The 13,684-nt window shown below is 48.5% G+C and overlaps 1 protein-coding gene and 1 long non-coding RNA gene across 3 annotated transcripts; both read right to left on the minus strand.

Annotated features, from left to right (window-relative positions):
- Positions 1 to 1,462: 1,462 nt before the first annotated feature.
- Positions 1,463 to 4,760, minus strand: LOC126069645 (uncharacterized). The gene is made up of 3 exons (XR_007515993.1): positions 4,681 to 4,760; positions 3,947 to 4,129; positions 1,463 to 1,497 (listed from the first exon to the last, which is right to left on the minus strand). It is a non-coding gene; the product is annotated as an uncharacterized LOC126069645 (long non-coding RNA).
- A 530-nt stretch (positions 4,761 to 5,290) lies between these two features.
- Positions 5,291 to 12,600, minus strand: LOC126069625 (nuclear RNA export factor 3-like). Of its 2 annotated transcripts, none has more exons than XM_049873226.1 (17): positions 12,521 to 12,600; positions 10,356 to 10,530; positions 9,982 to 10,135; positions 9,517 to 9,600; positions 9,301 to 9,405; positions 9,103 to 9,183; positions 8,890 to 8,989; positions 8,677 to 8,765; positions 8,457 to 8,564; positions 8,190 to 8,293; positions 6,659 to 6,695; positions 6,243 to 6,311; positions 6,101 to 6,156; positions 5,855 to 5,962; positions 5,708 to 5,763; positions 5,482 to 5,597; positions 5,291 to 5,384 (listed from the first exon to the last, which is right to left on the minus strand). In XM_049873226.1, exons 1-17 carry the CDS (start codon positions 12,522 to 12,524, stop codon positions 5,328 to 5,330), a joined length of 1,503 nt encoding a protein of 500 aa, XP_049729183.1. In that variant the 5' UTR covers positions 12,525 to 12,600; the 3' UTR covers positions 5,291 to 5,327. The 2 variants fall into 2 exon arrangements, with proteins under 2 accessions (XP_049729183.1, XP_049729182.1); XM_049873225.1 differs by having other exon boundaries at positions 5,708 to 5,766.
- Between the last annotated feature and the right edge of the window lie 1,084 nt (positions 12,601 to 13,684).

The following is a 13,684-nucleotide window of genomic DNA, read 5'->3' on the forward strand; positions in this document are numbered from 1 at the left end:
TACATTTCCAGCCTTCCTTGCAGTTAGATGTGGCCACATGATGAACCTATGCCCAATGAGATGAATGCAGAAGTGTTGTGTGGTAGTTCTAAGAAGGCAGCTGAAAAGGAGCTGAATTGTCTACCTATAGAGTTCAGACCATCAGATAAAGGTTTTCAGTTTTGACAGCTCAATTAGAATCAAGTGAGGAACCTTAAAAATACTGATGCCTGGACTACGTCCCTACATATTCTGATTCAGTTGGTCTGGGGTTGAGTCTGGGCATTGGAGGGGATTCTAGTGTATAGCCAGAGTTGACAACTACAGGTCTAGGAGAATTGTTTTTTTGCATCCTGAAGAGAAGACTGAAGGTGTCGAATCTACCATCACTAAGAAGTCATCCCTCCCCTCACCCCGTTATCTCCCTTTTTCCCTTGTTGTAGCCAGGGCTCCAAAGGATCTCTTACCTCTTAATCCTGTTTCAAAGAGAAGTTCAACTCTAATTTGAAGAACCTTATGTATTCTCAGCCGTACTTCCCTTTCTGCCAAGAAAAATAAGTCCCAAAGGGCCTCACATTTTCTCATTATGCTGGGTAAGATGAACAAAGGCAGCTCTCCAGAGCTAGTCTCTGGCCTCTAAACCCAATTAGAAAATCGGCAAAAGACATGAACATTTCACTAATGAGGACAGACACATGGCAAATAAAACAAACAAACAAAAAACCCATTGCTTTTGAGTCAAGTCCAACTCATGGTGATCGTTAGCCATCATAAAACTAAAAAAAAAAAAAAGTTTCCATCAAGTCAATCCTGATTCCTGGCAACCCCACGTGTGTCAGTCATCATAAAAATGCGAATTAAAACCACGATGAGATATCATACACAACCATCAGAATGGCTAAATGCATTAGGGATAACACCAAGTGCAGACAGGCTATGGGGAAATTGGGTCACTCATACATTGCTAGTGGGAATGTAAAATGGCACAGCCACTCTGTAAAATAATTTGGCAGTTTCTTTCAAAAGTAAACATGCAATAACCATATGACCCAACAATTGCATTCTTGGGTAATTTACTCAGAAAAATTGAAACTTTTGTTCACACAGAAACCTGTACATGAATGTTCATAACAGCTTTATTAATGATAGTCAAAAAGTGAGAACAGCCCAGATGTCTTTCCATGAGTGAGTGGTTAAATAAACTGTGGTACATCCATACCATGGAATACTACTCAGCAATAAAAAGGAGTGAACATACAACAATTTGGATGGATTACAGAGGAATTATGCTGGGTGAATCAAGTCCATTCCAAAAGGTTACATACTGCATGGTTCAATTTATATAACATTCTCAAATTGACAAAAATATACATGGATAACAGTTTAATGCTTTAAGGGATTAGGGATGGAGGGCAGGGAGAAGATGAGTATGGGTGTAAGGAGTAGCAGAAGAGAACTTTGTGGTGATGGAACAGTTTTGAATCTTCTTTGTGGTGATGGTTACATGAATCTAAACATCTGATAAAAATGCATAGAATTAATATAGGTACACACAGACACTCTAACACAAGCACGTGTAAAACTGATGAAATATCAGTTAGCTCTGTGGATTCAATCAATGTCAGTTTCCTAGTTACAGTATTGTGCTATGGTAATGCAAGATATGTTATCACTGGGGAAAGGTAGGTGAAGGGTATATGGGGCCTCCCTGTATATTTTTTGCATCTTTTTTTTGTAGATCAATAAAAACTATCCCCTGAAGTCTTCTTTGAACCAAACCATAGTTTAGCTTAATTATTAAAGTATGTCTGCCTTGAGCATTGTGCTCTTTTAAAGAGTTCTTTATGTAGAAACAGCAACTCGAAAGGTTAGATGAGAAGGTTATGGGGCAGTGAGTTTATGTTAACAGTGTGGAATAATTTGGAAAAGGACAGCAAGGATGGTTGCACAGCTTGAAGAATGTTATCAGTGTATGGTTGAAATGGTGTAGCTATTTTCTGCATTGTATATTTTCACCAAAAGTAATAATTATTATTATTATTTCAAAATAAAAAAGTTAGAAAAAAACCCACAGGCTTTGTGAGGAAAATGAGGTTAGGGACATAACACTCAAAAACTTTGTCCGTGACACATTAAATATAAGATAGGAATCTAATAAAATGGTAGCACTGTTTTAGACTTCTTAAATGATTAATACATAAATACAGATTAATATGGTATTTTACTTGACAAAGACCTGATGTTTGCCTGTAGAAGTGGTCATTGGAAGGGTTGCTGCTTGTGAATTACTACAAGATAATGAAAAGGTTACCTGAATCAGACAGAAAGTTCTAATATGAGATACAGATCGCTGTGGCTCATAACACATGCCATGAACTGCTGGAGCAGGTAGATGTTTGAGGGACGTGCATGTGTGTATTTTGTGTAATGTTATGCAGTTCAGTTCAATTTTTTCATTTCTTTTATTGCTTGTGCTTTTGGTGGCATATCTAAGAAATCATTGCTTAACCCAAGGTCAAAAGATTTACTCCTATATTTTCTTAAAAGATTGTCATGGATTGAATTGTGTCCCCCAAAAATGTGTGTCAACTTGGCTAGGCCACGATTCCCAGTATTGTGAGATTGTCCACCATTTTGTTCTCTGATGTGATTTTCCTGTGTGTTGTACATCCTACCTCTATGATGTTATGGAGGGGGGATTAGTGGCAGTTAGGTTAATGAAGCAGAACTCAATCTATAAGATTAGGTTGTGTCTTATGTCAAACTCTTTTGAGATATAAAAGAGAGAAGAGAGCGGAGAGACAGAAGGACCTCATACCACCCAGAAAGCACTGCTGGGAGCACAGTGCGTCCTTTCGACCTGAGGTTCCTGCCCTGAGAAGCTCCTAGTCCAGGGGAAGACTGGTGACAAGGGCCTCAAGGGCCTCCCCCCAGAGCCAATAGAAAAAGAAAGACTGCCCTGGAGCTGACAACCTGAATCTGGACTTCTAGCCTCCTAGACTGCGAGAGAATAAACTCCTCTTTGTTAAAGCCATCCACTTGTGGTATTTCTGTTACAGCAGCGCTAGATAACTAAGACAAAGAGTTTTATATATTTTACATTTAGATCTGATACATTTTGTGTATGGGGCAAAGTTGTTGTTGTTGGGTGCCATCGAGCCACCTATACAGGGAAGACAGGATGATGACCCCTGTTGACTGTCAGTCCCACCAGAGCCCTGAATTAGGAGGGAGCCCCAGGTGAGAGTGGGGGATGCAGGGGGTAAAGAGAGAGAATAGGGGTGAAGTGGGCAGAGAACTACTGGGCCTTCTCTGGGTACCTGCCCTGTGCTGGGCCCTTCAGGACCCCAGAATGGTTCTAACCAAGAGCATTGCTGGCTCTTAGCTGCAGATGGGAGCGGGCTGGGGGCTGCCCAGGTAGTACAGGCCTGAAGGCCTGCGATTTACCAGCTCCCTCCCCATCCATGGGCACCAGGGCTTCCCCTTCACCAGAGCCCTCCTTCCCCATTCCTCGTGGACCCCTTCCAGAACTGACCCTGAAGAGCCTGCTTCATATAAATGATTATCCATCTTCCCCACCCCGAGGGCATCTTACACACCAGGGAGGGGGACTCTGACTGAAAGAAGAAGATATTGCCTCTCACAAGTGAGTCATCCACAGATGTTTTTACCTGACATGGTGATGGACTTTTATAAGTAATAACTTTTATGCATATCTTGTACACAGTGTATCAATATGGGTACAAGCATGCAATGTAATTTTCTGAAAATAGCAATCCATGGAATTCAGAAAGTACTGTGCACCTGTTCAAAACAACTAGGTGGTGTAATATGTATTGAGGAGAAAAGATGTTCTGTGTGACAATGAGTGAAATAAAGAAACAAGATATATCACCTGCGAGTTCCCGACATTCACTCCCCAGCTCCTCCCAGCTCACCCCCACCCCCACCCACTCCCAGAACTCACTTCTGAGGTCATTCAGGGTTCATCCCAGACTGGGTAGCGAATGTTGGCACCATTTCCTGCTGCTCCTGGGAGAGGGTGGGCACGGAGCTGGAGGAGGGTGCGGGCACTGGGGTGGAGAAGGCACCCTGGGTCTCTATGGGGCTCCTATCCCTCACACACAGTTGGTCATTCACGATGCATAGGCTGGAGGAAGAATGGGCCCTCAGACAGCTGTACAGACGGATAATCCCACATCCCCAATAAGGATCGTGCTCCCACTCAGCAACTACTTTCCTCCCATCCCTGCTCCACCTGCCTCCCAGACTCTTTGGCTGGTGCCCTTTCCCCTCCCACAGAACCTGCCTTTGGAGAAGTAACTCCCAGCTGCACTAGATTCATAGGTTTACTCCCAACCCAGGGAGAGTTTCACACCCGCCTTTACCTTTACCCTTGACAAAAGCCCAAGAAGGTAGATATTCTCATCCCCATATTCAGAGGAGGACACTGAGTCACAGAGAGGTCATGTAACTTCACCAAGGCCACAGATCTGGTGAATGCTGGGGTCAGGGTGAGAACCCTCTATTCCAACATCAGAACTTACACTATTAACCACTGGACTAAACTGCTCCTGGGATCTACCTTTTGGTATTCTGCAGTATTGAGGAATCCCTGAGGAATGCACCATCACCTTCCTACACCACTGGCCCCAGGCTCGGTTGGGTGTTCCCACGTGGCACCCACAACGCAGCACTTACCTGAAGTTGCTGGAAGGAGTGGTGATGAAGATCCGGGTGAAGGCACAGACATGAGCCTGACACATTCCTTCCACTTCAAGGACAACAAACAATAATTCCCCTCAGAGTTGCCCATGCTTTACAGGCTCACCAGCAGCTTTCCCCAGACATGGTCTTACCTGATAATCCTGTGGCACCCTGAAGGGGGGCAGACGGGGCAACCGTCTACTGGGAGTCAGGAGGGGGTGTCAGCAATGGGGAGGGCAACCACAGGAACAATCACCTCCCAGCGAAAGGGCCCTACTCTGTGTCAGCCCCTGTGACACATTCTTTACAAGTTCATTTGACTTGTTTTTCACAGCAGCCCAAGAGATGGGTATTACTAGCCCATTTTACAAATGAGAAGACTGAGAGGCAAGCAACTGTCCCAAGGTGTCAGAGTGAGGGACTGGGATGAGAGCCATCAAACTCCACAGCGTGTGTCCCTAAGCCCTGGGCTGTGCTGGGGTAGACAGATACGGGCTTAGGTCAGACCAGGGTGGGTAGGGGGCAGGATGGGAGCTGGGGAGCTCAGAGAGATTAGGAAGGGAAGGGATCAGGGAAGTCTGGAGAGTTCTGAGAGGAAGCCAGACAGGGGGAGGGAGCACTAAGGGACACTGGAAGGGATTCTACAGACACTCACCCTCCTTGAAGGCCCCGCTGACAGAAAAGCAGAGCATCTTTTCCTGAAACAGTAAAACAGCTCAGGCTCCCAGGACCCCCATAAACCCCCTACCCACCTCCACCCTCTGGGCCACCATCAGAGAGGAAGCAGGTGCTCACTGTCTGGACACACATGTCCACCACGAAGGAGCTAACATCATGCTGGGTTCTGGGCAACACACTGAGGCAGTCAACGACATCACGTTTTGTGTGTTTCAGCAACTGAACCTGCAGGACTGTGGGGGCAGGGAGGAGAGAAGGTCAGGGGTTGCCTCACTCACCTGGCCCCCTGGATTGACCCATTCACACCTCCTGTCCCACCCAATCTTCCCCCTCACACACTTACCAGGGTCCTTGAGCTTCTTTATATTCCTGCTTCCCTTGGAGTACTTATCCAAGCAGCTTCTAGGAGTAAAAGAGGAACAGGAGGTGGGAGACTGGCCAGTGTCTGCTGGGGAGTCACAGGGCCCAGGGTTGACACTGTGATACTCACGAAACCAGGTCCTCAGGGTTGAAGGGAGTGGTCAGCGAGAAGCAGGCCTCATCATGGTAAGCATCCAGGAGACCCAGCCGGTCCCCATAGTCATAGATCCAGTAATACCTGTGGGGAAGCAAATGGGGCAGGCTCTCTGTGGTCTGTGCCCCTAAGTGGACTTGGAAGCCCCTCATGAACAGGCCTGTGCCTGGGTGACCCGGCCCATCCCATCCCTTCCTGCCTTGGGGTCTGAGGGGTACTTACTGCTGCAGGAATTTTAAGATTAGATTCTTCAAGGTTTCAGATCCGAAGATGCTTCCCTGGAATCAAAACAGTTCTCAGAACCATAGATGTTATCATCTCCTCTCCCACCCACCCCCAGCCCTGCTTGATCCCACCTCCTCACCCTGCAGACTGGTAACTTCTTGGATGCTTCAATGCCAAAGACAATTGGTGGGGGTACCTCGTGGTTGTCCTGGGGGAGGGAAAACGAAGTTGGCAGTGCAGACCAGGGAGGTGGCACTGAATGGCCAAGGAAAAGGATGGGCCCGAGAGAGGGAGGGTCAGAGATCAGGGTGAAAGGGCCTTGGAAATTCCATGGGCAAGACTACTGTGATGTCTTCACCAGGGGCTCCCAGAAGCCTGTGGAGAACCACAGAGAAGATCCAAAGATTTTATCAGGTTCCCTCATGGGTCAGTCCCACATGAGGATTAGGGGTCAGATCCAAAAATCTAACCAGGTCAAGATCTAAGGAACTCAGGGCAGGTTGTGAGTGTTGTCTGTACCAGCTAGAGGAGTCAAGGATAAAGGAAGACACTTACGAGGCTTAATAACTTGGGGAACAATTCCAGGATGGAGCTGTCAAATATAAGACAACACAGAAAAGCAAGTAACGACACAGCTGGCCCACCTCATGGAGGCAAGCAAGCCTACACGGGAACACATCCAGGTGTGTCCCACCTATACTCCAGTGCTACCACCCCTTCTGGACCCTGGGGACCTCCCCTGTGGACTCACCCAGTGAGAGCTAGTTGGTGCTTTCTCCATAATCCTCTCCCCCCATCTTTCTTCTAGGAAGCTCCCACAGGAGGGCCCTGACCCCTTTCTCCAGTGACACAGAAGCAGCATGTGGAGCCCAGGGTCCAGGGATTCCTCCCCTCCCTGCCTCACTTACCTCCCTCCAAGTCCCCAGGGAAGGCTCTGAAGGGAAGGGGGAATGGGGTGGGGCCCAGGGCTCTGCTCCCTCACCAAGTGTCCAGTGCTCTGCCAGACCTGGCCCTGGACAAGACCAGGACATCCCCAGGGATGGCCCCGGATGCTGGGAAGGGAGATGGGTGAGGCAGGCTCGGGAGGCAGGGAGGGAGTGAGGACAGAAAGGGAGTACAGGTAGGGAGGGGAGACATAATGGGGTGGAGACTAAAGAGAAAGAGAAAGCCAAGGAAAGGCAAGGGGAAGAAGCTTACTGTGGGTGCTGGGGATTAGGGAGAAAGGGGAAAGAAAGGGCAAATGGCTACCCTGCTGCCGCCCTGTTCATCTGCTAACTCACATGGTGTCCAGTGCTCTGTCTGTCTTACTTGGTCCCTTGTCTGAAGAATCAGACCATCTTGGTATACCCAGTGCTTCCCTGAAGGACCAGGCAGGATGCCATGATGTGGTGGAGGGAGGGGGCAGTACCCCTGAGAGAACAGTCCCCCTGTTTCCTCATCTACCTCTGTCCCCTGTCTTTCACACTGAGGACCCACCTCAGGATGCCTTCTGCTCACCAGAGATAAGCCGCTTCTGACCCTTGACTCAGGAAACGGAGCTTTCTCCCCCAGGAGGGCCCAGCTTTTTCATTGGGCCAGCAAAACAGATGTCAAGATAAGACATTGCACTGGGGCAGGTTGGGGCACCCTTTTCAAGCCACGGAGAGGGTCCATCATAGTACAGGGTGGGAAGCCCCATCTGAGCTCAGAGGCAGGAAGGCCTGTCTCAGAGGAGGCCCTGGTCAGGAGGAGCCTTCAAAGTCCAGGGACCAGGATCTGGCTCCAGGCAGCCCCCGTGGGCAAATAGGGTACAGTGTCAACACTCCTGGTCCTGGGGAGTAAGGGGAAGCCCTGCTTCCTGGAACACATTCAGGGGAGGACATGCCAGAGAAGGCTGGGTGCAGAGAGGCAGGAAACAGGCCCCAGCTCAGGGGAGCAGTGAGCAGGCCACAGGAAGGCAGGGAGATCTCTAGGCACAGGTGAGAGACAGAGAGAGGAGAGGACAGGGCACATGATCCTCCCAGAGGTCCGGAATTGCAGCCTCCTGCAGATGGGCACTGTCAGGGGCAGTTCAGGCTGCCAGGGGGCAACAGAGAGCACAACTGACCTTATGTTGGTGGACTTATCTGGGAAGGTGGTACACAGAGCGTTTCTGTCTGCACACATCTCTTCTGGCTCCAGCCGTTTCACCTTGTCCAACTCCCCTTCAGACTTCACCAGTAGTTATGACAAGGGAACATGGATCAGGGAGCGATCCAGAGAGCCCTGCAGCCCAGATCCACCCTCTCCCACAGATGGCCTTGCCTAACTCTTGTCATCACCCTAATGAGGCCAACCACCTTCAGTTCAAATCACTCTGGCTATCACTTCTCACCTCATTTTTGGAGAGGTTCAGGCTCCTGATGTTGGGGGCCTTCTGCATGGTGTCAGGCAGGCCAACCAGCTGGTAGGGTGTGTTGTTGCTCGAGTTGAAGGACAAAAGCTGTGATGAGGGAAGAGGTGGACTGAAGTTCTAAGAGGTGACATCTGGGACACATGTGCCCTCCATCCCATCTGTCCCACATTCCCTCTCAGCACTGGGTCTAAGGCCTCACCTTGGGCTTATTCTCTTCATGGATCTGCAGGGAGGCAGCCATGCAGTTCCTAAGATTTGGCCCCATTTCACTATCATGGGTCATCACGTCTTCAGGAACACAAGAAGAGGGAATCAGAAGGATGAGAGGGGCCCGGCTGGACCAGCCCCAGTACCAACACCTCCCTAAGTTGCCCTCTAGCCCTCCCTCCCAGAAAGGGCCCTCTGGCCCCACCTGCCCTAGAATTACTGCTATCAGTCATGTCTGGATCTGAGATGAGTCTCTGGTGGTCAAGAGGTTGCTGGGGGACTTCATATCCTCTGATCTTGGTCACCTGAACATAGACAGGGGTCAGAGACTCCGATGCCAAGATGGTGGAGGGGCAAAATGATGAGGGAAGAAGTTGTGGGTCTGGGTGTGGGCGCACATATCTTCAGTCTGCATTACCTTTATGAGTTTCAGTTTTCTTGACTTTAGCGCCTTCTGCTCAGAGTAGGGTAGAGTAGAGGGGCTGACAAAGATAGACTTCTGCAGAGAAGTGTGTTTGGGTAAGTTCCAGGAACTCTGAAACCTAAGATCAAGAAGACCGATCCCCTGGCCTGCCCTCCTTCCCCGAGCTAGCTCTGGCCATGCCATGACACACACCCTTTCATTATCTTCATTGCAAATCGCGCTGCTGACTTTCTTCAACTCGAAGGCAATACTGGCACTCTTGACAAAGATCTTGGTATGCATTTTCTGACACTGAGACTTCAGCGAGAGGGGGGGCAAGAGAAACACAATATGAGGCCAGAGCTCCTGCTCAGCCTGGCCCCTCCACCTGCCCTGTGCCCACTCGGCTGCCTCCCTGTCCTCTCTTACCTCGATCAGGTTGAAGGGGACACTGCATAGGCTCTGGATCAAATTCTGCAGGCACTTCTCATCATATTTTACGCCAGAGGGAAACTGGGATCAAAAGAAAAGATGCGAGAGGAGACTGACATGATGGAAATAAAGGCTAAAGAGTCCCAACCATATGTTCCTTTCGGACCTAAGTTTGAGCCAAACTGAGCCATGCTGTGGGGAGTTTCTCCAACTCCTTGTGAGCAGTTTCCACCTTTGCCTTTAGACAAACTTCCCATTCTGCCTGCCTTCAGCCTGTTCCCTTTTTATTACTTCTCCCAACCTACCTTTAGACCAATTGAGGATGTTAACACCTAGTAAGAAAAAGGAGAAGTTACCAACTCTCTGTGCCCCAGCAAAGTACCTAGTGTCTCCAGGAGCTCAGCACAGCTCCACCCAACCTGTGTCTCCTGCACATTATGTGCATTTTGCCAGGACACTCACTGTGACCTTGAACCAGCTCCTGGAGCTTCCATCCTGCCTGTTCTCCTCCATTCCTTCCTGTGGAGGTTTTCTCTCTCTCTCCATGTTCCCATGGGTTTGGTCTCCTCTGTGACAACTTCCTCTCTGACGGTAGGTTGGAATGGCATAGGGGGTGCTGTGGGGATGTGGAGAGAAAGAAGGTGTCCATGAATGCCAGGCAAGTCTTCTAACACCTCACCCTACTGATTTCAAGGCTGTAATAATGTTTGCTCAATCATTAATGTGGTCCTAGTACTGCCCACTCTACCAGGTTGGAGAGGAGGACTGACAGAGTTACATACACAGTTACGTATTCCACTGGCAGATACATGTCACCATGCTGAGTGGTCACTTACTATCTTACTCCAGGGCCCACATGGGCATCACTCATTGCTACGTTTCTATCTTGCTCCTGGTGTGATGACAGAAGAATGCTGGGCCTGGCTTGTTGAGACCAACTATCATATCTCCTTTGTGAAATACCGCAGCATCTTGCACTTCTTTGAAAAGAATTAACTTGGTGACTATCCTCTGAAATGGAGAACAACATATCAGTGGTCCGAATGCCAGAAAAAGTCCTGTGAAAACACTACGGCTAGTGAGGTAATTTCGCTGACTTTTATAATGTAGAAAGAACTATAGCACAGTGCTACAAAGGTTGAAAGACTTCACTGTGGCTCCACTTCCTGGGATATGAGAGGTAGGGGGCATTCGCAGCCCAGGAGAGAGCCAGCACAGAGGAAGACCTTGGGCAGAGGGTCCATTCTGTCATGTTAGCCCCTGCTCTGCTGTTTTCAGTCTGAATGACCTAGGACAAGTTGCTTAACCTCTCTAACCCTTACCTACTTCTTCTGCTCTAGGGGAATAATAATGTCTACCCTAAATGTTTGGTGTTATGGTTCAAGGGTCAAAGGCAAATTCCCTAATTAGAGAAATGAAAGCTAGGTCTGAAGCAAATACCCAGAATGAAGCCTGGAGAGACAAAATGATGAAGAATATCAAAGGAGGAGGCGGGGATATAGTGAACAAATCTAACACGTGTTTAATTGGAGTCTGGAAAGAAAGAGCATGAATAGTGGGAAGTAGTATTTAAAGAGATCATGTCTGAGAAATTTCAAAAACTAGTAAAAGACATCAAGTTAGTATAACCATATTAATAAGACAAAAAGTATATTTTAAGACAAAAACATTACTAGAGAAAAGAGGGAGATTTCATCATGATAAAAGTGTCAGTTACAGAAGAATATAATAATAAAAGTACTCTAAATCTATGTGCACCACTTAATGTAGAAGGCAAAATGTACAAAGCAAAAGCTGACAGAAGTAAATGGCGAAATGGGCATGTCCACAGTGGCAGTGGGGCATTTTAACTGAGTGACGGATAAAACAGGTAAAGTCAATTTCAGTTAGAAGGAGAAGATTTAAAAAACATGAGAAACAAAATTTACTTACTGACATAGAACACTGCACATAACAACCACACATGAATGTTCCAGAAGAGATCATATGCTGGGGCGTAAAACAAGCCTCTAGAAACTTCTATAGCTGTGATGCAATCTACCTTGAATGCTTGGTGTAAGAATTCAAGGATGAGGGTGAGTTCCCAGCCCTTCCCCCACTGAGGCCACTGCCCAGGTTTCCCCTGCTCCACCACAGTTTTCCCCCTCCTTTGCAGCCCCAGCGAGCCAGTTTCTAACTGTAGCTTGGCCAGACTGTGCCTCAGCCCTAACCTCGGTTTGAATTTGGCATCAGAATCTCCCACATGCCCAAACCAGGATCTTGGTGCATGAACAGGACCTGAAGAGCTGTGGCCCTAACTTTACCCTGGACTTGAACACTGACAGAGAAGAAGTTTTCAGGCACACAGTGCACCCAAGCCCATCTGTAAAGCCAAAGTTTCCCTCCTTTACAGTGTGACTCAGCACCTGGATCTCCAAATATGGACATGGAAGGGATGGGGGGGGTCAGATTTTGGGCACCAATCCCTACCCCCTGGGGACTGGAGGGTGTGAAAGCCCCAAGCTCCCCTGGGGTGGGCAGCTCCTGGTCTTTGGGCTGCTAGGCCCCACGTAGCTCCTTGTTCACGCAAACAATAAATTTCCATTTTCTTTTTCCCTTGCAACTGGTGGTGTGGCGTCTGTCTTATTTCAGTCGGCTAATAGGACAGGACAAGAACCTCGTTTGGTTACACCACCTCTAGTATGAATCCAAAAAATGTTAATTTTCAACATCCCCAACCCAGGCACACACTTCCTACTCCCCAAACTCTGAACCACTTGACTCAGGCCTTTCCCCTCAACCAGAGAGAACATTTCACCTCAACCAGGACCAAACCACAGGAAGAGAGGTCTTCCATGTGGAACCATGACAGGGGGCTCAGGGCCCACTCAACCCCCATCCTCAGGAGAGTGGAAAAGTTACCTGGGTACTCACCACCCCCCATCTAAAGGGGTCTGCTGTTATCTAGTGCGGTGGGGGAGGGGCCCAGAACCCCTCCTGCCTCCTGTGCTGACCAACTCACCCATGGTGTAGTCTACAACCGGGGTCCTGTCACCACTGTCCTCACAGGAATTTCCTGAGGAGAATCTGTCAGGTCTGGAGCCTGGGGTGTGGGGCAGATCCAGGAGGGCTGCTGAGGAAGGCAAGAGCACTCCCCAAACCACTCTGTCAGGGCCACAGGAGCAAGATGGAGTTCTCACAGGAAGTCTCCTCCCCAAAGGCATAGAGAGGAGACCCCTGTGGGCCAGAAGAGACTTAACTTCCTGTTCTTACTGCCCCCTGAGTTTGCTACTAGCCTCACACCCAGGGAGCCATTCCCAACTGAGCTATTCTCCTACCCCCAGCTGAGGTGGTTAACTAGGGTCAGGAGGCCTGAGATCCAGCTATTGTAGCTGCAAACTCAGGGTAGGCTGTGCACCAAGATCTGTGTCTGTTGTGTTACATTGTGTTCCTTCATTCTGCAAACCCAAGGAGCTCTGAGGGCCTGCTGCATGCCAAGCTCTGTACTTGCTACATTACATCTATTTTGTTCACGTATTCCTCACGAGGGGGGCATTAACGCAGAATCACCAGCACTCTGAGGTTGCTGAGGGTTAGAGAAGTGCAGGAGCTTGTTTGCAGTTGCTCAGACGCTACATGGGAAAACAGAGAGTGGAACTGAGCTCCATGGAATGGGGATGACCCCTCCTGCACAGCTTTAATAAAAGTCTTGCTGCACTATGTACATTTTTTTTACATTAGGGTAAAGTAACAGAAAGACCTGAAAATAGCAGGAAATAACTGCAGCCATCCCAGAGAGAACATATGAAAAAGCAGGACTGGAATCTATAAAGGAAATAACAGACGTTAGGTCCCTGGAACGAGATTTCTGGGGTGGAGGGGATGGGGGGGGAAGAATGCCATTTTCTTTAAAAAAAAAAAAAAAAAGTATTCAATGTAGATAGATTCCCCCTGGTGGTCAGAGTCAGAAGTGTAGCTCTGAAAGTCTCAAACCCTGAGGCTTTTTGAGGGGGAAGCAGTCCCTGAGAACCTCCGCATCAGCCGAAACTTTCTGGAATTTTTCGCTCCCTGGAACCAATCTCTAGCCCCCAAGAGAGGAAGTCCAGCCCCTGAGAAAGGAAGTCCAGCCCCTAAGTGAGGAGAAAATAAATCTGCATATGAGAGTGTGTAAACATTTAGGCTGAGG

This window comes from Elephas maximus, chromosome X, assembly GCF_024166365.1.
Source record: "Elephas maximus indicus isolate mEleMax1 chromosome X, mEleMax1 primary haplotype, whole genome shotgun sequence".
In the NCBI taxonomy this organism is placed as follows: Eukaryota; Metazoa; Chordata; class Mammalia; order Proboscidea; family Elephantidae; genus Elephas; species Elephas maximus.

What these genes read in the sequence shown, in the direction of transcription:
- LOC126069625 (XM_049873225.1), bottom strand. An exon ending in GAAAACTGAAACTCATAAAG is followed by an intron (nt 8,990 to 9,102) that starts GTAATGCAGACT and finishes GTCTATGTTCAG; the next exon opens with GTGACCAAGATCAGAGGATA. An exon ending in TCCCCAAGTTATTAAGCCTC is followed by an intron (nt 6,312 to 6,658) that starts GTAAGTGTCTTC and finishes TCCCTCCCCCAG; the next exon opens with GACAACCACGAGGTACCCCC.